The sequence below is a fragment of the Prunus dulcis genome, chromosome 3 (genome assembly GCF_902201215.1).
Source record: "Prunus dulcis chromosome 3, ALMONDv2, whole genome shotgun sequence".
Classification (NCBI taxonomy): Eukaryota; Viridiplantae; Streptophyta; class Magnoliopsida; order Rosales; family Rosaceae; genus Prunus; species Prunus dulcis.
In genome coordinates, this window is record NC_047652.1 from 11412624 (window position 1) to 11440076 (window position 27453).

At 36.6% G+C, this 27453-nt stretch overlaps 3 protein-coding genes, 1 long non-coding RNA gene and 1 other non-coding gene across 5 annotated transcripts; all 5 read right to left on the reverse strand.

Annotated features, from left to right (window-relative positions):
• Positions 1–317: 317 nt before the first annotated feature.
• Positions 318–1979, reverse strand: LOC117622117. Its single transcript, XM_034352667.1, has 3 exons — positions 1666–1979; positions 1319–1547; positions 318–1086 (listed from the first exon to the last, which is right to left on the reverse strand). The coding sequence occupies exons 1-3, from the start codon at positions 1888–1890 to the stop codon at positions 668–670; spliced, it is 873 nt and encodes a 290-aa protein (XP_034208558.1). The 5' UTR covers positions 1891–1979; the 3' UTR covers positions 318–667.
• A 4572-nt stretch (positions 1980–6551) lies between these two features.
• LOC117620598 lies at positions 6552–8820 on the reverse strand. The gene is made up of 3 exons (XR_004584813.1): positions 8365–8820; positions 8024–8175; positions 6552–6965 (listed from the first exon to the last, which is right to left on the reverse strand). It is a non-coding gene; the product is annotated as an uncharacterized LOC117620598 (long non-coding RNA).
• Positions 8821–10972: 2152 nt separating this feature from the next.
• Positions 10973–11043, reverse strand: TRNAG-GCC. The gene has a single exon. It is a non-coding gene; the product is annotated as a tRNA-Gly (tRNA).
• A 1199-nt stretch (positions 11044–12242) lies between these two features.
• Positions 12243–14447, reverse strand: LOC117622831 (probable L-type lectin-domain containing receptor kinase VII.2). Its single transcript, XM_034353610.1, has one exon. The coding sequence runs from the start codon at positions 14439–14441 to the stop codon at positions 12354–12356; it is 2088 nt and encodes a 695-aa protein (XP_034209501.1). The 5' UTR covers positions 14442–14447; the 3' UTR covers positions 12243–12353.
• A 1354-nt stretch (positions 14448–15801) lies between these two features.
• LOC117620921 (probable serine/threonine-protein kinase At1g54610) lies at positions 15802–21860 on the reverse strand. Its single transcript, XM_034351176.1, has 8 exons — positions 20741–21860; positions 20236–20520; positions 19668–19985; positions 18781–19008; positions 18386–18486; positions 18203–18311; positions 16406–16879; positions 15802–16303 (listed from the first exon to the last, which is right to left on the reverse strand). Exons 1-8 carry the CDS (start codon positions 21158–21160, stop codon positions 16115–16117), a joined length of 2124 nt encoding a protein of 707 aa, XP_034207067.1. The 5' UTR covers positions 21161–21860; the 3' UTR covers positions 15802–16114.
• Positions 21861–27453: the final 5593 nt, after the last annotated feature.

Sequence of the window (27453 nt, forward strand, 5' to 3'; positions counted from 1 at the left end):
ACAACAAAATCTCAATTTTGAGATTATTACCCAAAAAAACAAAAAAGGTTAGATTTTAAGCTAAAAATTTTAGCTAGCCCACCAGTCTTAAATTCTTGATTTCGCCCTTGTACAAGGACAAAGATTGTACAGGGAGCTATCTCATTAGTAGTATAGTGAACATGGTTAAAAACTTCCTCAATGACCTGAGTTAGCCGAAGAGCTGAAATAATCAGGAGAGAATCACTCTCAAAAATAACTTTATTATTTTGTTCAAAGTGACCCCCCATAAAATTATTTCATGACTCCATCCCTCTCTGAAATGCAAGCTTTGTGAATTACATCAACCTCATGTTTTGGTTCTTTTTATTCAATATCACTTATATAAAATAAATAAATACAAAACACCAAAACATGAGGTTTAATGTCGTAAAACAAATAGGAAATAAAACTTTTCATTACAATACAGGCTAACTGAGTTAAACAAAGGGAGGGGATCATTTGAAGTTATTGAACCACCACACCTTTCGAAAAAAACTCAACAGCAATTAACCTCTCTACATATATACTTAGTTAATACCTCGCATCTTTTCACACATGCATATAGATATATAATTTGTTACAATTGGCTAAAGCCTAAGAGAGGCCTAATACCAAAACCGCGTGCAAAACTTTTTCCTTCATCATATCACACAACTTCAACTGCAGTGCAATGCAAGCCAGGCATGGCCTCCAGCAAATCAAAGGTCAGCATGGAAGCCTTTGGCTTGGGCGGCCCGTTTGCAAATCTGACCGGCAAGGACCCTGGCGTGGACCGCTCGAACGTCCCGAACCACTTGGCTTGCATATACTTGTGCTTCCTCCATGGCCCCAAGTGCATTTTCTTCTCCTTCATACATTTTTTGGCTGCGCAGCACAGAATCTTGACCAAGGCTCTTAGTCTTTCGGCTTTCCCAACAAACACTTCGGGCAGCCAGCTGATTAATCTGTTGTAGTTTTCGCTGGCTCTGGCCATCTCAAACTCAGCTCGGAAATTCAGCTCAATCACCACCCTAATCTCCCCTCTCTTTGAACTTGTGTCCAGCACTTCCAAGTAAGTATGCTCTCCTGTTAATTAATCAAAAACCAATTTTATCCCCAAAACAAGCACATAAAAAAAATATGCATTGTGTCCCACACCCACATAAGAAGTTTTTTTATAACTCTGGCAAGGCGGAGTATGTGTCTTTACACCAAAGTTCGAGTCTGGTAAATTAGATTAATTTAAAATAATTTACACTATCGCTTGTGTCAAAATAATAATTTAAAAAGTTGAAATTAAATTGAAAATTGAATATACCTGCTGGGGTACTTGTTGAGCTTCTCCATTTGGACTTGCAAATGACACAATTGTACCCAAAATCTATGAGCCGATTGCATAATTCGTTGCGCAAACAACTCCGGCAACCGCCAAACACAGGCTTCGAGCACACGCAATATTCTGCGGCCGACGAGTTTATGTCCCGTAACGCCTCCTTGGTGGCCTGCCGAATTTTGGTCTCAATGCCACTGCTCTTGCACAATGTTGCCTGCAATTCCAAATACCATATATACATTAAATAAATAAATAAAATGCCAATATTTGCAAAGTAATTATGAAATTAATGGGTTTTGACAATTAGTTTTTAAAAAAAATTAAAAATTCACCTGGAGAAGTTGGTCTTGTTCTTCCCAAAATGCCTTGTTCTCTTCCACACTGAAAGAATTCTCCTCATCCTCATCGGAGCCAGAGGTAATATTCTCTGGCGACACCTCGACTTGCTCGATGAAACCCAAAACCATGTCGGCGAGACTTGCAGCGCTGCCGGGAAATTCCAAAATATCGTCGGAGCTCCGGCGCATCACCGGAAGTCTAGCCATCGCTCCGGCCATATTCTATTTTTAGAATCTCCCTCTCTCTTCTCTCTCTCACTTTGTTGTTTGTGTCGAAAAAACTAGGTAATGCTAATGCACGTGGTCTTGAATGGTTGGGAAATCTGTGGTCCAATTTATAGGTCTATGGTTGGGGCCCACGTGTCCTACGTGGACTAACAAGGCCTCGCGAACATAACATTTTCGTGTCACTGTTACGTCTGTTGGGTCAAGTCTTCGGTGTGTTTCGAGTTTGGACAGCTAGGGTCCACGTCCTCATTGACCAATAACGTTGAAGCAGTTGAGCTCGAGAGTTATCCGAATATTCCATTTATTGCATTTTTCCTCGGTTTTTTTTTTTTTTTAAATAGTAATTATAATAATAGCGTGTTTTTATCGTGATTAAACAAGTAAAACGATGTAAGCTTTATCCTAATCTTTGGAGGTGCTGTGTGGTGGGGACCACTGAGGTTAAAAAAAATCTGCCCGCGGTCAGTGGGCAAAATCAAGCACAAAATACACGTGGCTTTTTCTAAGGATTTGATGGCCATAGGCTTATCCCATTCTAAGTGCGACCCACTGTCTGTCCATAGTTGTGAAATTGTCCCAATATTACATGATTGTGGAACCTTTTATAGGGGGGCATAATGATAATTAGCATAAAAAACACAAAGGTACACTCCCTATTTCTGGAGTTATTTACACTGGAAGTTCTTAAAAATCATGAAAACGTGATTTAGGTTAGTTAATCAAGATAGTACACCTAAATTAGTCTTTGTGTAATTAAAGTAATTTAATTTAGTTTAAATTATCATTTATAACAATAAATAAAAAAGAATCAAAAACAAAATTAACATTCTTTGAGGTTTCAAATTGTACTTACAGAACTTCTACCATTAATTTTCTGTTCAAAACTTACTAACATCATCAACAATATTTCTCCAAATAGCTAGTTTAACGGATAGAAACCAGATTGTACATACACTCCTAAGGTCTAATATTAGAAGTTAATTTTGTTATATGAAAAACAAAATTTGTAGCATAATCAATTTTTAAACTGAAAACTAACCAATTGTATTTTTTGAAAACAGTTTAAAACCTCAGAGATTTTTAGTATGATTAAACCTCATAAGTCTTGTAAAGTCACCCTTTTTTAATAATTAAACTTAAATTTATGGACTAATAAAACGATTAATTTAAAATTTTAAAATACATTTTACACACATTTTTTATGTTTGTTTTGACTTTTGTGTACGCAGTGAGGTCCACCAACGTTGATAATTGCCATGTTGACCAACACTGTCATCTGCGCCATGGCAAAAAGTTTATATATTTAATTCTGTTCTCATCTCCAATGATTTGGTGCAAGGGTAGCATTGTAATTACAGATTCTATTAAACAAAAAGTATTGTGAACAGAAAAGTAGGTACAAATTCAAGTTTGGTGTCAGAAAATCCTTTCCCTTCCTCATGCCGATTTCATTGGGTCAAAATGTGGTTGAATTTTGAGTGGTTTCCCATCTGTAACAAATCATAATACCAAATTATATTGACCAAAACTATACCTGAAATTTAAGAAGTGGGTACAAAAAGAAGCTTCTTGACACAAATCATAATGCCGAGTTTATTGGACAAATATATACCTTAAATTGGAGCTTATTACAACAAGAATTTGTTGTCAACAAGAATGCTACCAACCTTCAAATTACCCACCCAAAAAAAAAAAAAAAAAGTTAAACTACCCAACTAGTTACTCGCTTACCACACAAACAACCCTCAAGCATTCCATTATCGCAGTTATTTACACCAACACTCCTTGAAGTTTTCGGTTTTTTTTTTTTTTTTTTGCACAAAAAATCTTGGGGTTTCAAATATTACACGAACACCCCTTGAGAGGTTTAAATTGTTTTTACAAAACTCCCTTTACATTGAATTTTTTTTTTTTGGTCCAAAGATTGATGATTTTATATATACAAAATTTCTCCAAATGACAAAGTTAACCTTTGAGATTAGATTGCACATATATTCTTTGAAGTTAATTTTGTCATTTGCATAAATTTTTTATATATGAAATCATCAATTTTTGGAAACAATCAATTTCATTATAATTGCAATCCAACTAAACTCAAGTGAGTTTTTTCTTATTTTAAATTTAATAATTGTCGTTCATGATACTTGAACTGAAGACTTCCTCAAATAAAATGCAAACAAGGTGATATTAGACCAAATGATCAACGGTAAAACTAATTAAGCAACATTTGGATATGTAGATTTAGGACGGTTTTGGCTATGGTGGTATTGAGTTTAATTACATTGTTACCCATTAAGGATCACAAGCCTCTAAATTTAAGAAAAACTTAACCGTTTTACTATAATGGTATTTCTTGTTCAAATATTGGAAGGCTCTAAATTAAAACCCCCTACTCTCTTTTTTCTTTTCTTTTTTAGTTGAGAAATTGTAGGATTGCATTCATAATTCAGCCAAAAAAGCCACTAGCCACAAATGATCAATACAAACTAGCCACAAAAGGCCCATTACAATGTCAGAGTGGTTTAACATCAAAATTAAGACAATTTGGTGTGCCCCACAAACGATCACACAGGATTGAAGAAACTCTAGCTTACGCATCCCAACTAAGATTGCAAAACTCATAATAATAAAAAATAGATAAAGCTTGAAAAAACTAATCCATAACAATATAAACAAAATTCTCACAAAGGGGAGATAAAAAGCTCTCACAAAGGAGAGGTGAAAAGCTCTCACAAAAGGAGAGGTGAAAACTACGCATAAAGAAACCGCAAAAATGATGGTGTGGAGGTATGATGTCGAAACATAGGTGGAGATTCGACGCCGAGACGCAGCTGCCTGTGATGGTTGGAGGAAAATCATAACAAAATGAAGACAAATAGGAAAAACCTTTTGTCTCTGAAAATGAGGGGAGAAGAGAGGGAGGAAGAAAAGAGGGGAGAGGAGAGGAAGAATAATGGCTTCCCCCCCTCTCAAAGTGAAAACAGCTCTAAGAGCAACTCCCTACTCTCTTAATAAATTATTTTTCTTGATACAAGCAATATTGGGGGAAGGGGATCCAAATACATGACCTTGAGTGCAAAAGTAACTCTCTTAACCACTTAAACTACCAGCCCTTTCAAATTGTTTTTAATTTAATTGTGAGTATCAAATGTAAATGAATAAATAAAACATTAAAAAAAAGTAGCAGTTTGAATACTTTTCAGCATGAATTGAGATAAAGACACACCATATTTAAATGATTTATGGAAGCATTGCGATGCTACCTTTTCTTTATCAATAGATTGAGAAGATAAATACCTATAGCAAGAACTAGTTGATTCCTCTCAATGCCACTTAAGCTAAAGTTTTAGGCTATCCAAATACAAACTTAAGGTATGATTAAAATATAAAAGGTTGCACCCTATAATTTGTATTAAAATAATGTTATTTCCCAAAGTCCGTCTTCATATTTTAAGGGCCCAAGGCGAGACATCGGAATGGGGTCCTCAACTCTCCACACATCAAAAAAGAAGGATTTTATGAAAACATTTTAAGAGATTTAATGTAATTTCTAAAACCTCAGGAGTTTTGTGAAAACGAGGTTTAGTAGTGAATTTCACTTTCACCTCAATTTCAAGAGACCAAGATTTTTTATTTTTCAGACAATGAGAGGTTTGAAAAAACAATGGGAAAATGTTGTGCCAGATTGGAAAAGGCGTACAAAGGAAACAAAGTTGTATTATTGAATGGTTCATAATATCTGGTAGGTTGTGATCTTGATTAGGATTGATGCCAACAGCCAAGGTCCCTCCTTCATCTGTTTTGGCATATTCTCAAATGGGAATCTTATGTGGCACGAATCAGCCAAGGCCTTTCCTTCATCTGAGTTTTCTCCATCAGGTAAAACCATTACTGTCGTTGTCAGTTGATAGAATGTAAATAATGATCTTCTTCCTTCATTGCAAAAACTGGGTGGTACATAAATTCCCTTTTAATATCCATCTCTTCAAACAAGTTTACAAAATCACAAATATCACACCCAGGTGTGATCTTGTGAACGGTTGATCGGTGTGGAACTTATTGCGAAGCGCACACTAATCAACCATTGTCAATCATTCATGTGCATCTAACCGATGAAAGATGACAACATGCCAGTTAAAAGATGATATGCGTTCAAACGATGGAAACAAATCTCTGTGATGCAAATTAGATCAGTTCTCTTAAAATTTTGAGTATATTATATTTCATGCTGGTAAAAAGTGCGTAGAAACAACTTTCATCAACTTGTTGGCAAAGAGAACTTTGATGTAGATTAATAATATATGAAATGTTAGAAGAAACAAAGATGACAACGGACTGAACAGATACACTTATCCAAAAGATCATATAATTAGTAAAATAAACAGGTACTTATCCAAAGTGTCTTCCTATGACAATTTACAGATTAGTTTTATTCAACTTGTCTAATTATTTAGCAATTAAAAAACAATGAAGTCAAGATTTTTTAGCACTTTTACAGCTTGGAGAACAACTTTACCCTTTTAAAAGAAACAGATACTTTGTCTCCTGTGCCTTCCCATGGGACACACACAAAGCTAAAGCCTACTTGCAGCTCAAAGAGATGATCATATAGATGAAATAAAATATGATATTCTTAACACTCACACCACAAATACAGCCCGGGATTTGCTCAAGAAATAATATATAGCAGAGAAAATCCCAAAAAAGGAAAACCTTAAATTAGATAGATTTAAAGATTTGTTTTACTGGCCATATCATAAGATCCACAAACTCTGACCATCAGTTGAGGATAGACATGAACTATAAAGATCATGCTTTTACTATTCTTCTCCCTAAATATATATACTTTTAACTCTTTATTTACCCTGGTTTGATATTCAAAAAACCTTTCATGTCTTTCTAACAGAAGGTTTTTGGGTGCATAAGTATGCAAACCATGGTAGTGGATTATCCATGCCAGTCGGTAGAGGACGCGAACTGATCATGTTACCGGCGAGTTGATCCCGAATGCTGAATTTTGAATCAAGATACCAGAAAAGACACAGCTGTATATAGTCCATGGAAGCCTGCTGGTACAAAGATAAGAAGTGATTTAAATAAGTTATTGATCAGTGACACAACATAATGAAGAGTAAAAAGTGCAAATGTAAGAATAGATCAAACACCACCACTTGATATTTAAAATAACAATGTTGATTATATTTTACCACTTGAAAGCCAAATGAAAAGATAGCTACAAATTGACAGGCACCACTAGCTTAGTAAACTTATAAAACTTGATGCTAAGCAAGTGGAACAGAGCAGAGAATATTATTGAGGTCCACTCTCATATCTATTCAATAAGGACTGATGATGATGATGAAGAAGAAGTCATGCTGCCCCATTTTATTGATGTTGAAATCATTATAAAGCATACCTTTCACTCTCAGAACACAAAATATCAGACAGGCTTTGTCTTTACATGGCAATTACAGCAAACGGACCACACAGTTTGTAATTGTTTGTGATTATTTCTTTATTTTCATTATGAAAAAAAGCATATGCAACAAAAATTGTAACATATCCAACTGAATCTATTGGAGCAGGTTATGCTAATGTTCTCTAGATGCAGAAAAAAGCTACCTGATAAAGAGAAATCATATATAAACAAGTAGGCCATTAAATTAAACAAACTTTGTTTTTACAAATTATCCATTAAAAAATGCATGCCATCTACTCATTATTTTTTAAGAGACACTTTCAACAAGTTGTTTTATGAAATCATTATAAAAATTGCATGGGAAATAAATTAAGATAATCAGCACTAGACTAATGTTCTTGGCGTGCAAGTTGCGACTGGTTTTATTTCATAACAAAGCTAAGCCTTGGAAACATAGAACAGAACCCAAATTGAAACGTCATGCGAAAGGGGAAGTGATAATAACACAAAAATTTCTTCATTAAAAAAAAAACACACACACACACACACACACACAAAAATTTTGCAACCATGCTTTATACTAATTCCCCTTTGCCAGCCTCCTTCTGTGTCTCTCAATGTTATTGTCAAGCCATATGAAATGGGAAGATAAACTATGGAAAAAATTCTACAACTTGCTTTGTCCTAATTACCACTCGCACTCACCGTCTCTGTCCCTCCGATGTTTTAGCAGTGTTTTTGAAGATGACATGCTTTTTTCGAAAGACATTGAACATATTAGTTGAAGAATGATTCCCTTGTTGTCATCATTCAGTTTTCGATAGTTTTTTTGTCACACAATGCCAATAACTAGCATCCTGACATTAAAAAAGGACTTCAAAAGATTAGGTTATCTATCATCAGGCACCCTTCCTTTGCAAACCGACTTTATAAGGCCATTTTGTACTCAAAACCAAAAGATGATCTCTTATTGAAAATCCCAAGCCAAAGAGAACATTATTTGAATATATAAACGATATCACTACTTGAACAATGAGAAATCATACCCAACAATAAATGGAAAAGTATCTTGCGCTGATAATCTGTTTATGAGAACTTAGCAAGGAGACTGAAACCAAGGACAGCATGCATCATCAATAAACAATGTTACGCATGAAAAGATAAATAATTCAATGGATTGGAAATACTTATCTTCAAAAGGAAGAGTTAGGATAGAATGAAGGTATCCATTGAGAAACTGACTGTGATTGTGAAGACAACACAAAATTTACAAGATGATGGGAGTGTTTATGAGTTGATGATGACAGACTAATCATGTTCTACTTGTAACTATTTGTAAAAAAAAAAAATAATAAGTTAATCAAATAATCCCTTGAAGATAAACCGTTCTTTTCAGATTTTTATTTTTTATTTTTAAGAAACCTCTAAAAAATCCCAAGAAGGCTGAAAAGTAATACTTAATTCCAGTCATGAAATGATGAAGGAAGCTGCAACAATTAAAATACAATTTGGTTACTTGCCAATGAGCCATGGAAGGGTTCTGCACCATTTGCAGTTGTTCTAAGATGTTAGTTGTGCACCATGATTGGATGGTTGTGAAACTACAAAATAAGATCCAATCCACCATCCATTCATGTCCAGCCAATAGCATGAGCCCACAATCAAGTTTCGACATACAGTTTCTGGAAAGTAAACAATTTTCCATTAACTCTTTCGAGAATCAGATTAGCTTGCAAGACTAAGGAACTACACAAAACTACATATAAGAAATAAATGCATTTATTCTCATAAGGTTTGCAATGTAGTCTGCCTGTTGCTTGTTGATTATTCCAACAACAAAGGACTATGCATACACCAGCTTAACATAGTTAACAACGTGAGTTAAGATTCACAAATTGATATCTTCCTATAAACTTAATCAAACATCAAACCATATTCCTTCCTTCACGCTCTTTCGCCAACCACGGTAGGTATTTGACATTATCCAATGTATAAAATGAAAAGACCTGATTTTGATCACAGAGAGTCAATTACTCAATTCCAGAGGACACTTTTCCTATAAGAATTATGTTTTCAAAGAATTCAGGGTTCACTAACTTCAATTGCTGACCGAAAACATGAAACTCCTCAATAATATTAGGTCCCCTCAGGGTAAAAAGTCTCATATGGTTAATAGAAAAAATTATAGTCACTGCAATGTTTGAATCAAATTGGCTGCCTCCTAGTATCCATAAACCCTAAACACAATGTCTTGGATTTCTTAAATGCACTTAAATGGCTGGAAACCTACAAGGTCTGCTCAACAAAAAAAACACATGTACCAATTATATTTTAACTGGCTAGGGTGGGACAAGTTATGGAAAATTAAGCAAATAAGCACAAACCTAGCAGAACATGAATTCAGAAGATTATCAGAAGTCAAAAGGAATAAATTACCAACTACTCTAACAGCTGATAACAATAAGAGACTTACTTTTAATTTATGCCTTGGATTTCTTAAATGCAATTAATAAACCCCGTTCGCCCTCTCTTTCACTGATGAAATATATTTACCACAAAGACTTAAAAGTACCAAACATTCCAAGGTAAAAGTCCTGCATTGCCAGTGAGAGACAATTGAAAAACACTTACAAATGAAGTAATGGATGGCTGATGGATGAATTGATAGGAACTCTGAATCTATACTTAATCAAATTGTTAGAACTTATCCCATTTGGTTGAGCACTTGAGGAAGTGTACAACCATAGCCAAAAAGATAACCTCGAAAAATTTAACAGACACTACGGGGGCAAGACTAAATATGTGTAGAACACTATACTGAAATGTCCATCTTTTCAGATAGTACAGAAGTTAATCAACAATAATTGACAATTAATTAAACACAAAAGTCGACAAGAAACTCTGCAAAAGTGGAGGGAAGATTCCCAACCTTGGTGATATTTGCTCTGTTTTCTTATTCAAAAGTATACACAGAAAAAGATTAAGCAGTCCTTTTGCACAGTTATGTTAAGTTTTTTCCTTTTCCTTAAAACCAAGAGTTCCAGTTATATCACAAAAAATTAAAATTGTTTCATAATTAAATTGACCCTAAACCATGTTCTCCCTCTACATGCTTTCAATTTGTCTTCTTTCTCTTACAGTATAAACGTAAAAGATTTATAAATAATAATAAATAAATAAAATAAAAAGGGAACCTATTTCTTATATAGAAGAACAGAAATTTCCATCCCCTTCTACTGTACTTGTAAAACCCAAGTTCCAAATGAGCCAGCATTTGCAGCAGCCATCAACCCTTTTGCCAACCAATGAAAGCAGTTTCACAGAAATCATTGAACTAAAGAAAGCAAGCAACACATAAACTGCTACATGCAATCAGCCTATTGACAGATAAAACATGACGACCCGCATAAGTTCCAGATTCAGAATGTTGTCTAATTTAAAAGATTTGTACCCTGGAACACAGTTTTGGTTTGGAATCTTACCTCCGAGCTCACCAAAAAGGAAAAACCCATTTCTTCAATGCAGAAATGTGGGGAAAGAAGGATCCCGTGTTTGGTTATGGTTTCTATGTAAAATGGAACAAAACAAAGAAACCTCTGCTGTTTCAGGTTTCGGTCACAATGTCGGGAGAAAAAAAAGGTTGGGAAAAACAAATGCACCAGCCGGGAATCGAACCCGGGTCTGTACCGTGGCAGGGTACTATTCTACCACTAGACCACTGGTGCTTGTTGTTCAACTCCTCTTCCAAACCATATAAGAAGAAATGAGCGTCGAGTTGGTGGGGAATGCTGGCATTTTCCTTTGTTTGGCCAAGGCGATGTTGAGACTCAGGTTTCCATCAATTTCACCTATTGGTGATTGTTACTTGAGGATTTATTTGCGTAAGGATACGCAATGAGTGGAACCTATGAAAAGCTAACTAGTGTCTAGTACCCTTCCTAAGGGTTTTCAACCATAGTTGTTCGTAAACTTATACCCGAGTTTCATTTTGATTCTTCAACTAATTTCCTATTATTTTGATCTTCCAAGTCTCTCATTCTTGCTATCAATAGGGTGTTAGTTGGATTGGTCTCTTCGGTCACATTCTGTCAATTTAAGTAGTAAAAACATCAATTTGAGCACAAGTATCTTCTAAAATGACCCCGTATTAAAAAAAACATATTCTAGAGCTTTTTCAATTGCATTTGTTTGAACTCATTTTTTTGAGTTTCTCTATGATGTAATTGTCTTTGGCTTTCTATTAATGAAATTTTATTCCGACAAAAAAAAAAGAAAAAAAAAGAAAAAAAAAAAAAAAGGACCTATCCAACTCTCTATTACCCATTTCACCCAAATTGGAACCATAATTCACCTATCTATCCCATTTCCCTGAAATTGAAACCATAATTCAAAAAAATTATCTAAGTTAAAAAAAAGGACTTATCGCACTCTCTACTACCCATTTCACCCAATTTGGAACCATAATTCACCTATCTATCCCATTTCCCTGAAATTGAAACCCTAATTCAAAAAAATTCTCTAAGTTAAACATGGCTCTGAAATTGGGCCAAACACTTAAAACTTGGCTCTGATACTATAAAGGAAGTTAAGGTTCCACTCCAAAACCAATTGGCAATGGGAGGAGTAGCCCAACTCTTTATAAACCCAGGCTAGATCCCTTAACATTTCAATGTGGGACAAACACTCTCAACACTTTTAACCGAATGCTTACTGTTGTGCAACTGCTCAAGGTCATGGATTGGAAAGACGCTCTGCATGTATATTCTTCTTTTTCTTTTTATCTCTTTCTTTTCAGAGAACATTTCAAAGAGCTGTGTTTGAGGTGGTTATGAAAACTGCATTTTTACCCTTTGTGTTGTATGTTCATAGAAAATAATATGAACTCAAATCTGCTATAACATGTAACACTACTTGAGCACAAAAATGAACAAATGATTTGTATTAAAAGAATATAAATAGTCCTAATGTTTGTCCGAGCACACAAAAGCAGAACAAACAAATCAAACTATCATTATGATACATGAACTGCAACTAATCATCTACCAACTCTAATTATATCTGATCCAGACAAAGATAATGAAGAAGATAAGGAATTTTTCATGTCTTCAAATGTAGGGTGTCCCTGTCCTCCCATGTTCCAGCGATAAGTAGACCACATTGGAGTTGTTCTAATGTTGTGCAGCAAATGTACATTCATCCCTTCCCCTTCAGATTGATCATCAATGGCATCACTTGCCCCTTCAAGTACTTTCATAACTTGCCTCATTGTTGGCCTTCTATGAGCTTCAGGATATGCACAAAGCAAACCCAAATGAAGCAATCTCTCAACTTCCTCAATGCTATATCCACCTTTAGTCTTCAGCCTCTCATCAAGAGCAAAGGCCAATTTACTCCTCTCCATTAGCCTCCAAACCCAATCAACCAAGCCTGGCTGCCCGGCTTCAATCGGTCTCCGGCCACACACCACCTCCAGTACTAGTATTCCAAAACCAAACACATCAACCTGAGGTGAGGCTCGCCCGGTTCGAACCACTTCTGGTGCCATGTACCCTGCGGTCCCAACGACTTGAGTGGTGGCGGTCATTTCCCCATGTTGGTGCATTCGAGCCAATCCGAAATCCCCCAACCTAGCATTCATATCCTTGTCAAGTAGCACATTGCTTGCCTTGATGTCTCTATGCAAAACCTTAGATTCCCAACCCTCATGTAAATACAATATCCCAGAAGCCACATCCTTCAAGACCTTAATTCTCTCTTCCCAACTCAACATATTGCTCTCAAACAGCCTCTTGTCCAAGCTCCCATTTTCCATGTAATCATAAACCAAGATCAGGCTACCCTTCTCTTTTTTACACCAACCTCTCAATCCTACCAAATTCCTATGCTTCAATCTTCCCAAGCTTGAAACCTCAGCCAAGAACTCTTTCAACCCATGTTCACTCTCATGTGAAATTCTTTTAACTGCAACTTCTACTCCTGCTAAAAGCCCTTTATAGACCTTCCCATTCCCTCCCATCCCAATCACATTTTTCTCTGCAAATCTCTCCGTTGCTTTTCGAATCTCTTCGTAATCAATCCGGTGAGGCCAATAATGCATTTCCCAATCTTCAATTTCCTCCATCTCCTCCCCTTTTTTCCCCTTCCTCCTCTTTCTCCTCACCAAAATCACATACACCAAGACCACACACCAAACCACTAACACACCCCCCGCACTAACCCCCACAATGAACCCTTTTGATCCAAAAGCAGAGTCCCCTGAAGCCACAAACGAAGGCAAATTCTGAGTCACCAAACCGTCACCAATCGAAAAATTTGAATTACTAAAACTCCAAGCCAATATCCTATGGCTCTCAACCAATGCTCCAGTTGCTCCACAAAACCCCACATACATTTCATCCAAAAGAACCCCAGAAAGATCCACAACCTCGCTTATCAACGGCTTCCTAGGCTTTTTCACACCAGCAAGAGCCATGGTGACATTAATTTTTGAATCCAAAAAATCAATCCACACTTGATAATTGACCCCATTGTTAAGCTTCAACTCATTGAAATCCTCATCAAACTCACCACTCCAATACCCTGCAGTGTATGAAGCATTAGATGTAAGTGAGTTCAAGTCCACACCAACATGGTTATCATCAGTATCCTGGAATTCCTGGTTTTTGAACACATCAAATTCAACACCAAAAATATGGTTATTGGGGTCACCATTATTGGTGAAGTTGAAAACACCCAAATGCTGAGCTGAGCTTGCACCGGCTAGACCTGGCAAGGGTAAGAAGACAAAGGCAAAACCATGGCCAGGGAGGAGGTTTTTGAAGGGTGCAAGGGAGAAAATGAAAGAGGTTGAGAAGGGAAGTGGGGTTGAACTTGAAGAGTTGGAGGGTTTTGTGGGGATTTTTTGAGGGTACAAGGCGCGTCCCAAAGAGAAGGTGGTGGTGTCATTTGTGAGGCTGAGAATGGAGGATTGGATTGTGGCGTTTCCATAGAGACTGAGGCTGGTGGAGTTGAAGTTGGTGTTGAAGATGAACTCTGTGGTGCCTGAAACTGAGTTTGAGCTGAGGATTACTATGATTAGTATTCTCCAAGTGTTGAAGAAGACAGAGAGGATTTGAGAAGACATTTGTGAAAGAGGGAGATTTCAGAGAACACTGATTTTTTGTAAGGAAATAAGAACATCGGCTCTAGCCGCCTTTCGTCGAGGGGGTTCAAATCTCATATACTACAGTTTGTATGTTGTGTTGTGGAAACCAACCAAAAAAGAACCTGTATTTCAAAACAAGCTTGTTTCTTGGAAACATGCTTTTGTTTTTGTTTGGAACAACCTTTTTTTTGCTTTTTTTTTTTTTTTTTTGTTTGAAAATCATCATGGTCATGGGGTACTTTTTTTAATTTTACTATGATATTTGAAGGTACCTTAATTGACTTCTTTGGTGAAAAGGTACGTGTAATTGCACTTGTGTCTAGGAAGAGATTTGTGTATTTTTACTAACATATAATTGCTAAATGTATCTTAAAAAGTGGTTTTTGTTTTCGTGTTATTGGCTAGATTTTCTGGAAACAATGGATCAAGTTTGAGATGGTCTTAGTCTCCCAGACAACAGATCATGGTCATAGATTGCAGCCGGCAAATTGTTAATGGGAATATTTGAATTTGAAGGTACCTTTGTTGACTTTCTTGCCCATCGACGGGCTTGCAAACGGAAAATCAAACAAGTTGTGATTTTGACCTTGCAATCAAGAAATGAAGAGTAGTAATGTCCATTCAATCTAGTTGTATTAGAGTTGGGTCAAAATTCAAATCTGCAGATAGGATTTTGATACTTGTTTAGCACTTTATTTGAGGAGAGATAAATTCAAAATATCCAAGTTACGAAGATATGGACAAATATCACATTATGTAGAGACCATCGCACTGCTTTGTTTGTAATTCTTTCATATGCAACAGTTATAAATTTGCTGCTCATCGCACGAGGACAGTCTCTGAACAAAATTTTCTTAGTCAATCTCCCGGCCGGCATGCGGCTATCTGCACTCGAGGATTACCTGCTAGAGAAATGTAATGTTTAAAGATAAAATTGATGAAGATGTCCTCTTTCGGGTGCCCGGTTTACTGTAAACTAATTGTTGGAAATAATATATTCTAAGTATAGATGTCTAGATCCTTCAACACCCTCAAAAAGACTTCAGATCGTATTTGATTCTTTAAAACATGTTATAAACTGTTTCATTCTTTAAAATAATTGTTGGAAAAGTCTTTATTCCGGTTTGAAATGAAGCTATCATTTCAATGTTTTGAAGGTCAACATATTTTGTTTGATTTCTTCTGCAAATGCAAAGAGAGAGCCCTGTTAAAACGAAGGATAACCTTTCACTCTAATGTCAGGAAAAGCAACACATCAAATTAAATAAAGAGAAATTTTGATTTACATTATGAAGAATTTTGTATGTACGAAAAAAAATTGCTACAACAGAATAACAGATTCATTCTGAAATGGCTTCCATTGGACTTATATGTTGGTCAGTATATAGAATATGGTCTAAAGCAAAATCCACTTCTTCAAAATTGGCCATTCAGATCAGATAAGTTATCTACCAAGTAAAATAGTGGAACTAAAGAAAGACTATCTCTTACACATGTGATCACTGTACAGGGAACAATACCATATTGGAGAGGAGCTTGGCTCCTTCTGTGTGTTTGTGTGTGTGTGTGTGTGTTACGAGGTTAACGGGTTCCAGGGATTCAGCTCCATGAAGACCATGAAAAAATATGTTTACTTCCATAGCTTATCCACCTCAATGCCAAGAAGCAAATGTTGGATTTTCTGTCCCTTGCTTCCCAGGTCTATTCTTGTCAAGTCGTGCTCGCCGAGCATGTTCTTGGATCCGACGGTCATGTTCTTTAAGCATCTTATCAACATTGTTCGACGAAACAAGTAAAGGACCAGACACATAAATTTTGTTTCCTTTCGGCCCACGACCATGCTGAAGAATTTTGAAGAATAATTTAGGTTCAGCTAACAAAAACTGAGAATAATTATTTGTGATATGAAATTAGAAAAATTTATTAAGAAAAACAAAACTAACCATATTTGGTTCTTTAATGCAGGCTTTCTCATCTTCCATCTGACGAGACCTAGCAATTCTCTGTGCATAACGCATCCGCTCCTGATTTTTTGTGGATTCCTCCACATCAAATGACCCAGGAACCCCGCCAACTTGTTTTGTTGTTTCTGGCCCTGACGGACCAGGTTTCTCTTGTTGGTCTTCAGACAACGCAGTCCTAGCCAATACTAAACCAGATAATTTTGACAAGTTGGCTCTATTTGAACTCATAAGAGAATCATTACATTCCTTCCCAGACTTGGGCCATCCGGGCCCATGGACTAGTGGTCCCGAAACTGAAGTCCTCTTATTGTGGTGCTCCGATAAATCTTTTCTAGCGTCTTTATCTGTTCGCAAATGTTTAGTTGGATCAACCAGAAAACCAGAAACAGCTTCCTCCCTGTGAGGGTTGAACATTTCACTTCGCATCTTTTGGTTAGAATGGCCTTGTCTTCTCTGTAGTTAGAGAGCAAATGATGTCAGAAAGAACTAAAATGTATGTAAACAGAGAATAGAGACCTCTGTTATCAAAATAAAGACCAGAGAAATTAAAGTTATTTGCAAATATTGGAAGAATAAACCTCCATGGCACTGAACATAGACTAGAGAAACATGAACCGAAAAATTAATTTTTCCTAAAGCATGTCTTAACAAGTTTTATGTAAATGTACATCCAAGCAATTTTGTAAGAACCTTCCGTTAATATGAACACACAATATCGGAATAACAGTTCATAAATTCCTCCTCCTGCAAACAGATATAAGCTACTTGATTTTTAAGTGTATCTAGATGCTCAGTACAAATGGCAATCTAGGCCAGTAGCCCTCCAATGTGATTTACTTAAATACAAGCCTCAGATCCCTAGTTATTTCTGCTAACATCAGATTTGAATTTCAAATGTTGTAAATTTAAAGATCCACAACCCTGAAACAATTGTAAGTTGTAAGTGAAGGATTCACTGCTTGGAAAAATACAAAAGACAAGAAGCCCAAAATAGAGATGATTAAGCCATCAACACATTCACCAAGTCTTTAAGTACAAAATGTAGAAAAATAAGAAGTCCAAGAGTTCAGAAATGAGGGGGCCATGTTCTATTGGCAGTCACCACAAAACTCAGCCTAGCATGGCACAAAAATTAAGAACTCATTTGGTAACAATTCTGTATTTGGTTTTAATTTTTTATCAAAGATGTAGTAAACAGAGAGAATGGTAAGAAGAAGGATAATAGATGTGCGGGATGGAGGACAAAATATATATGAAATGATTCATAAAACGAAAAACAAGAACAATTTTGAATCGGCTTTTCTTAGGTTTTAGTTTTAAGGATTTTCCTTCATTTGTTCATCACATGTCTCCTATCCTATCTGATCTCCCTCTCTCCTCTTCCCATATATTTTCCCTCAACTAAAAGATAAAACTAAAAATCAAACACACAAACACTGTCAAACGGGCCCTAAGTTATCTGACTCATGCGCAAAGTAAAAATACTCAAAACAAAAGTCAAGCCAACCAGCACTGTTGCAAACTGCCATAATTTTTCATCTGAGCAGCTTGAATCAGTAGACAGATAATCTTAGACAGCAGAGTCAAAAGTTCCAATCCGACGCTCAAAATTCCAAAATAAGTTCAAACATCATTTTGCATACAAAATTACGATTTCAATTTTCACCAGAACTTACAAAAAAATCTTTTGGTCTTTGGTAGTTAACTTCAATGTCAAACAAGATCAGACTTTAAACCAAATTGAAACATCAAGATTCAAAATTTATTTGAAGTTACCTGGACTGACGCAATTAACTCAGCATTAGCATTTGTTCCTGAAATTGCTGGAGGTTGTGGTCTCCAGCCCAGGTCTACCTTCTGACCCTTTCCTCCAATTGCTCCTTTCCTAAAAGAAGTGCACAAACAAAGATTAACCTTTGCATCATCTTTGTCCAAAAGAGTATTAAGAATAAGATGTACCTTCTAGCTTCTTCCTCTCGCAATTTGGCATCAATCTCTTTGCTGGGAGGGTACTTGGGTAAACTTGAAGGATCACAGGGAAGAGGCTTTGTGGTGAAGAACTGTAGAAACAAAAATATATTAAAACAATTTCAAGGAAGAGGCTTTTTGTAACTACCAACTAGGAGTAAAATGAAAATTAAAACAAAAACATATATACATATATATAAATTTCCTAAATTTCCAGGGTGAAAACATTGAGTATTACTTAATAAATCCTATATGAATTTAGGAATGCCTGCAAACATTTAGTATACATATATGAATTTAAGAATGCCTGCAAACATTTAGGAATCTCATATATCAGCATTTCGTATTACTTTTGTTGCAGTTTTTACAAAATAAATCCTGCACACCTCACTCTCAAGAGCAATAGCAGCAGTTCCTCGATCAGTAGGATCAACAGAAAGTAAAATTTCCATAAGATGCACCGCAGCAGCAGGAAGGTCCTTAAAAGTCTCTGCCAAGCATCTTCTATAAGGTTGTGGAGGCTTGATCACTGTTGAATTTCGTAAGTGCAATTTACGCCAATACTCCTCAGATGGCGAACCACAGAGCTTGAAAATTTTATGTAATTGTTCAACCTACAACAAGAAAATACAAAATTAATAGACACCATCTGAATATCATACTATTATGATACATTTAATGAAAGACTGATCAAAATATTTCTTTACGTATGTGTTTATGTGTATCTGTCAGAAGACACAAGAAGAAGAAGAGGAAGTTCACTTTAATGTGAAACAGACAGTGAGGAGAAATGTAACTGGAAGAACAAGAATTGTTGCCTATGCCTCACACTAACCCATGGAACATGTCAAACACATGCCACGGACATAAGCTTGCTACCAAATAAACACTAGATATACATCCCTGAGAAACATGAAGACCATAAAATCAACTTAAAGTTTCTGGTGTAGTTAATTCGGGGGTAGGGTGGGGGGATATGAGCATATATGGTCCAATCTGAAACTTCCTGAAATAAGTTGTCATCATATCATAACAATGATTAGTTACGTACGATCAAAGAATTGGGCATAATTAGTCATATACTCAATATCATCTGCAATTTTGAAATAAAAATCAAGAACTCAGAGATCTTTCAGTTCTATTCTCATTTTATAATGATTTAATCTGTAATAATTTTATAAGAATATGAAAGTGTCAAATAATCATTCGATGTGGGCCATAAGGGCATGAAGAATGCATGGATTTCAGGGGGTAAATTTTTTAAATATCTTACCTCTGTTTTTCCAGGCAGGATAGGCTTTCCAGAATACAATTCTCCTAGTATGCAACCCGTACTCCATAAATCCACTGCAACCCCATATTTAGAGGCTCCAAGTAAAAGTTCTGGAGGTCGATACCAAAGAGTCACCACACGGCTTGTCAATGGAACACTGTGATGAGGATCATAAAAGCTTGCCAAGCCAAAGTCCGCAATTTTCAAGATGCCACTGTTGTCAATTAGAAGGTTTGACCCCTTTATGTCACGATGCAAAACACCATGACTATGACAGTGATCAAGTCCACTTAGAAGTTGCTTCATGTAACATTTGACCTAAAATGAAAATTTTAAAATAAAAAAACCCTAGAATTAGATATCAAGTAACAGGCTAAGTAAACCTTAAATTACTTTCTGTGATAATCGATTATACAGGGGCCTCTTTTCCATTCTGTGTTAATAGGCTATTATATTTGAACAGATATATGGTAGAGGGTGCATTAAAATGCTCTATCCACATTTCTCCCTTAAAAGACAGTACCACAAAGATAAGAACTGTAAGAGAACTGTAAAAGCAATAGACTACCTGAGGTTCAGAGAACTTAATGCTTGGGCTTGATCCAAGTCCTGTAAGATCATGTTCCATATATTCAAAAACAAGGTACAAGCTGCTAGATGTCCGTGCTGTGATCAATCCTTGCAACTTTATTATATTAGGATGATCAAGCCTACGCAAGAAAAGGATCTCTCTTGCCATAAACTTGACACTCTCAGGATCAAGATTATCAAATCTGACCTTTTTTAAAGCAACAAATGTATCGTTCAAGACATCACGAGCCTTGTAAACACTACTATAAGTTCCTTGGCCGATCTGAAAGATGGAGATGCCACAACATGCACACAAAAAAAGGCAGGAACTGATAAATACCAACACAAACAAGAGTAATTAATCAAACAATTGAAGTAACTAGCAAAGAATTATCATATCATTTAGAAGACAGACCAATTTTTTTCCAGTTCTTGTAAGTTTATTCCCTACACACTGCAATATTATAAGATACATCTCGTAACAAGTAAAGAATCAGACATACTTTATTTAACTTCTCGAAAGTATCAGCACGCCGTGGTATCCATCCATTGATAGCTTCACCGGCAGCTGCAGAGAGCCAAGCTGGCCATCCTGCGGCAACTTGCTCAGCCACTGTAGCATTCACAATTCTTCTTGAACCCGGATGATCCAGAACAGCAACATCAGCCTTCTCTATCTTCTTACTCTTATTCTGATCATACAATCGCATTGAACCACTGACTTTCTTATCCATCAACATAACTTTCACATCACCACCACCACCCAATTTATCTTTAGTCCAAACCGCCTCCTTTCTTTTTGAAGAATTCAACCGCGAAGCCTTCCTCTCCGAGCGTTGCTTACTCAAACTCGAAGATGATCTTTTTGGTGGGCTTTCCCGGCTATCTTCAACGGCCGAAGGCTTGGAACATATTAAACCCATTTTGCTATATAAACAAAAATACACACCCCCACAAAACCCTCCTTGACAAGCAAAATCTACCACTCGAAAACAATCCAAATCTTCACAAAACCTCCTTCTTTACCCAACTCCATTAGAAAGAATCTAAGGGATAATGAACTATGCTTAACCTTCCCAAAACCTCATCCTTCACATGACAAACATTTGACTCAACTTCACACCTCCAATAAACTTCTATTATTTGAAAAATTCAAATTTACCCAATACAAAATTTGCCAAATTCAACAGGACCCTTAAAGATACGAACTTGCAAAAGAATCTCGATTTATTTTTAGAAAATTTTAAAAAAAAAGTGAGCAAACCCGGAAAATTATAGGCTCTGCTTAGTGCTATGGATTACAACTACACTAAGTGTATGTATGAAAATTTTGGAATAAATGAGACGAATAAATACATAATACCTTGAACAGTGAAAGCCCAGAGAAGCGATTGAGAAATGGATTGACAAAGGCTTGAATTACCTAGAAGGAGACTGGCTTTGTGTGGTTTTGGGTTGATTGTTCAACGCGTATTCAAAAGTTAAATATTTATAATTAAAATTTTAAATAATAGGGGACGGCAATTGCCGGCTATTTTCTCAGTCAACAAAACACACACACACACACGCACAGAGCACAAACACACTCCTCTTCTCTCTCTCTCTCTCTCTCTCTCTCTCTCTCTCTCTCTCTCTCTCTCTCTCCGGAAAAACAGTTGAAGTCGGTTGCGTTCAAGATGCTCAATGGGGGGTGTCTGGCACTTGAATGTTTACATTAACGCGTTTTTATTGAAGTCCGTCCCCGCTTCTTAAAGAATAGCGACCTTCAATAATAAATAAATGAAAGATCATAGTTTCTTTCTTCCTTCTTTTTACCTTGCGATATTTTCATTTTTTTTTTTCAAATTTGGTCTCTATTTTTTTCAAATTTGCTATTACAATCATAAAATTTTAAATTTTAAATTAAAAAAAAAAATGGCCATTTTATTTGATTTAATAAGTGATTTTTTTAAAATTTTAAGAAAACTCCAACCCGTTTGGTAACCGCTAACATGTGAAAAAATCACTTATTGTTAAAAATTAAATGAACCTGTTTTGTGATAATAAATTTATAAAGGGAAAAATCATTTAAAACACACACACACACAAGATCTTTTCATTTCTCTCTCTTATTCTCTCTCTCTCTCTTTCGGAAAAACAGTTGAAGTCGGTTTAATGATGCTATGTGGCAATTATTTTCTGATTATGCATAAAATCAATCCCCCACTTCAAAGAACATTTTTAATAAAAAATTTAAGAAACGCTTTCTTTCTTCCTTCTTTTTACCTTGCGATATTTTCATTTTTTTTTTTCAAATTTGGTCTCTATTTTTTTCAAATTTGCTATTTACAATCATAAGACAATTCAAAATTCTATCAACTTCATTCTATTAATTTGATGTGATTTTGGAAACAACAACTCGTTTGTTTTTCAGAAAAATACTTTCTAGAAATTGCAAAGCCATCTTATAGAGAAATCAAGCTATAAAGAATTTGTTCAGTTTTTTTTTCTTTCTGAAAATCAGTCTAAAACCCACATTGACCATTTTCGGTAATTCTCGAGTGAATTTTATGAAACAAGTTTTTAGTTGTGCATTAGAATAATTCGAGACAAAAAAATACTCATGTTAGGTGCGGTTGGTGACCCCATCTTTGAAAACTTATCTCTCTCATTATAGCTCATGGTTATGTGCAACTTATTCTCTATTATTATAAAGCCAGACCATAATCTATTAATCTATGGTGCCACAGGTATGCTTCACCAAAAAACATTATAACAAAAATGTCCACAAACCAAATATAGTGAGACATCCAATAGTCTACAAAAGGTTATTATTGTATTTTTAAAACAAAGAACAAAAAATTTGCCTCTAACAAAATCACTTTTAAGATTTTTTAAAAAAAAATTAAAGATTAACCTATGAGGGTAGATTGCATACATTTATTGAGGTTGATTTTTTCATTTGCATAAATTTTTTATTTACAAAATCATTAATTTTTGAACGAACAATCAACGAAAAGGATTTTTGTGAAAATAATTTGAAATCTCAAAGGGTGCTCATGTGAGTTTTGAAACCTCAAAAAATTTTGTGAAAACACCAAAAATCTCATAGCGTGTTGATGTAAATAACTCTTATAAACACTAATACTATACATGGAATTTTCTCATTTTCCAATTATCACCAAGATTTCACCATAAAAAGAAAAGCATTAATTATCACCAAGGTTTTGTCTGCTAGCTTGGTTGAATATAATTGGTCATTTAACTTATTGGGACACTTTGAAAAGGAGAACCAAGCAAAAGCATACAAATGAGTCGTATTCTTGACTTAAGTTCACAAATTTCTTGGTTAGAAAATCGAAAGAAAGAAACAAGGAGCAATATCAACTCAACACACACTACTTTCGACTTTGATAGTACGGCCAAAAGAAAATCTTTGCAAGCCTTTGTTGATATCCGAAATTGGATTCAATTTAGAAAGAAGAATTGTGGAGTCTTCAGCAGGATTAGGGGGTTGTGGACCTTTGGAAAGGGAGATCTTCGGTCACAAGGTCATCCTGCAAAAGAAGGATGGAAGAGGCAATCGTCAAGCTTCGGGTACCGGTGTGGTACCTGCCGAAAGCTCTTCGATGCTTAAGTTAGAAAGTGTGGGGTACACAGAAATTTTAACAAAGTAATAGTAAAGGTGAAAAGTAGTTATCTTTTTACCTGGGTACTATTCCTCTTTTATAGAGAAATGAAAGTGGGGGTTTACACAAAATTTCGATGTGGGACTTTGTGCACATCACAGTGGTGGCGACATGTTTCCAAGGCTTAGGTTTTGTAGTTGAGAGCTTCGGCAATCACCTTGGGCAAACAATTGCCACATCTAAGAAAGGTGTCTTTGGTAGCTGAGATCATGATGGTGTCATAAGTGTTCAGGGATTCCTAGAAATGTCTTGCCTTTGGCAGGCTATGGGTATGTCTGCGCGGTGGTCTCCAATGTAGAATGTGCTTGGTTGATTATGGTATAAACAATAGTCCCCCAAGTTGCCAATCAAGAAGTGGCTTCTGGGTTGGGAACTTATAAAATATCGAATAATTAGACCGAGTGTTTCGGCATGGCGGATGCCGTAGGTAGTCCCCCAAGTTTGCAAGCTAGGAGTCGTTTCAACAAGAAAGTAACTCGATTAAGTCATTGAGTGGACGTCGGGCAAGTAGGCAAGCGATCGAACGATCAACACGAAGCCTACCGATTGGTAAGGGTTGCGCGAGTGGCTCAAGGGAATCCCCCGACCCCCCACATGATCAGTAAGCTCCATGCCAATCGTGCAGGGGGTTGTCCAAGTCACACAATAGAATTCCCTCCCCACACGATCGACACAATTGATCAATAGGGGTTGCACGAGTTGCGTCAACAGACTTCCCCCTATAGGATTGGCATGGAGACTACTAATCTGTTGGGGGTTGCTCGAGTCACGCAAGAAACTTCCCCTCACACGATCGGCACTGAGCTTGCCAATCTATAAGAGGTTGCACAAGTCGCGTAAGAGACTACTCCCTACACGACAAACACGGAGCATGCCGATCGGTAGAGGATTGAGCGAGTCGTACAAAGGATTTCTACCCACATGATCGGCATAGAGCCTATCGATCGATAAGAAGTTGCCCGAGTCACGCAAGAGACTTTCCACCACACGATCGGTATGGAGCCTAAAGATCGGTAGGGGATTGAGCTAGTTGTGCAAGAGACTATTGCCCTTTACACGATCGACATGGAGCCTACTAATCTGTTGGGGTTGCTTGAGTTACGTAAGAGACTTCCCCTTACACGATCGGCATAGAGCCTATCGATCGGTAGGGGGTTGCGTCAGTCGCGCAAGAGACTGCCCCCCACACGATGAACACGAAGCTTGCTGATCGGTAGAGGGTTACGCTAGTCACGCAAGGGACTTCTCCCTACACAATCAGCATGGAGCCTATCGATTGATAGGGAGTTGCGCGAGGCGCACAAGAGACTTCCCCTCACACGATCGATAAGGAGCCTGCCGATTAGTAGGGGATTGCGCTAGTCGTGCAAGAGACTACCCCCCAAACAATCGGCACGAAGTCTACATATCAGTAGGGAGTTGCGTGAGTTGTACAAAGGAATTGCCCCTACATGATCAGCATGGAGCCTACCCATCAGTTGGGGGTTCTGCATGTGATGTAGCAATTATTTTTGTGCTTCGTGTCGTAGTCGTATTGGTGTGGCCGAATGTGAATAGACGTCATTGGTGTGGAAACCGAGGCGTTCGTGGGCGCAATTTGTAACACAATAATGAACATGGTGCGTAAGTCGAGGCGTCACTAGTGTGTAAAGGTATAAAAGCTCGTTGATAGGTTGAAGCAAATATACTTGGTGTTTGGAGAGCGATTTTGAGAGAGTGAGTTGGGCGATTTCCGATGAGTGGTCTAGGCTGCAGCGACGATTTTTGACGAAATGGGATCTCTTGATTGGACAACAAAGTCAAAATAAAATGCAAGATGGCGTGACCATTTTCTCGCCAGAGTTGTGTTTCCTCCTTTGAGTTGGAGAAGATTACCTCCTCAAGTCTCAGTTTCTTTTCTCCTTTTCTAAATGGGTTTATTCTTTCCAAAAGCCAAATACTCATTTTTCTCTCTCTGCCGCACCTTATTTTTATTTTCCTCCTTAGTTTGGGTTTTTTTTTGGCATTCCTATTATTCATCTACTTCCTAAATAATTATTGTTTTCTTTATTTTTGGACAATTCCCTTTAACTTGTAAATACTAAACCTTAACCTAAGGTTGGGGGTTCTTTTATTTTCTTTTTCGGAGAGACACAGAGCATAAAGCGGAGAGAGAGTTTTCGTGAAAAGAAGTCGACAACCTAGAGTTGCTATGGTGCAGAGATCAAATCTTCAATTGGTTTTTCTTTTCTATGACATTATTTATCATGGTTTTTTATTAAAGTTGTCACGAACTAATTCTTTTTTGCTAGGCCTATGATGTAGCCTAGCCATGAATACTCAATTTCTCAGTCAATGTTAATTTCAAGTATTTTCTCATGTTGAGTATCTATTACTATGCTTAATGCTTTGAATGTTTGGCCAACATTTAATTGTTTTGATGCTAAATTGACGATAGGGATATCCAATTTGGGGTTACTTCTTGTAATAGATGTCATGGGTTACATGATTAAATAGGGATGTTTGTCATGACTTATGCGGTTATTTTGCAGGTTTTCCAAGGAATTTAATGGGTTCTTATTATCTTAATTCCATTACTAGGGATAGATTGGTTGGTAATAAGAATACTTTTGGTATAACTAGGGATGGAGTATCGAATAAAGTAGGGAAAATCGACTGTCAACATGGAGAATAATTAGGATTAACATGCACTATGCGAAATTTTACTTTACACTACACCACATAGGCATCGACAAATCTAAAAACCCATGCTGTTAGTATTTTAGGCATCGATTTTATAATTAATAAGACTAAAGGGGTATAAAGGTATCAGCACAAATTTTAGGGGTTTTCTACCGATGTCGTTGATTATACTTTAGCATTGATGATATAATTTACTGATGCGTAAAATGTTTTTGAATAATTTTTTTTAAGCTGAACAATTATATCGACGCCAAAACCATGTCAACGCCGCTACAGTGATTTTTTTAACAAAAAATTTTAACTCTCCCTCGCATCCCTCTCTCTTCGCTCTCGCGATACTCACTCTCCTTGTTTCTTTTCCTCCATCAAGTTCTTCTACATCCTCAATCTCTGCCGCCATACTCTTTGTCCTCCATCCATCTCTACCGCCATCTTCTTTTTCTCCGTCTCTACCGCCATCTTCTCCTAAACCCTAAAAATTAGAACCAACAAAACTTAATTTCTGAGCCCCCTTTTGATATCTCCGATTCGATTTGATTCGTATCGAGATCTGAGGACGCGATGGGCCATTTCAACCTCTCACGCTTCATTGTCGCCATTATCCTCTGCGTCATCGTCTCTGTTCCTTTCACTAAAGCATGTCCATCACATCACTATCATAAATGAGCAATACCGGTGGATTGCATATTTGTCAATCTTCATAGGATTGCATATTCGAATGAACTAGTTCAGGTTCTGGTTCTGGTGAAATCTGTAAGCTTGAGGTTTGTTTCCTTCTACTTTATGTCTCTATGTTTGCAGTGTTACTGATGTGAACCTTTTGGTTGGTCAATTTTGTGTTTTGCTTTCTCCAAGATTATGACGAT

Coding starts and splice junctions, on each gene's coding strand:
- LOC117622117 (XM_034352667.1), bottom strand. CDS start 1,890: ATGGCCGGAGCGATGGCTAGACTTCCGGTGATGCGCCGGAGCTCCGAC. Junction 1,548..1,665: donor AACAAGACCAACTTCTCCAG/GTGAATTTTTAA, acceptor TTGGAATTGCAG/GCAACATTGTGCAAGAGCAG. Junction 1,087..1,318: donor CTCAACAAGTACCCCAGCAG/GTATATTCAATT, acceptor ATTAATTAACAG/GAGAGCATACTTACTTGGAA.
- LOC117622831 (XM_034353610.1), bottom strand. CDS start 14,441: ATGTCTTCTCAAATCCTCTCTGTCTTCTTCAACACTTGGAGAATACTA.
- LOC117620921 (XM_034351176.1), bottom strand. CDS start 21,160: ATGGGTTTAATATGTTCCAAGCCTTCGGCCGTTGAAGATAGCCGGGAA. Junction 20,521..20,740: donor CTTTCGAGAAGTTAAATAAA/GTATGTCTGATT, acceptor TCCATCTTTCAG/ATCGGCCAAGGAACTTATAG. Junction 18,487..18,780: donor CTATTGCTCTTGAGAGTGAG/GTGTGCAGGATT, acceptor TTGTTTCTACAG/TTCTTCACCACAAAGCCTCT.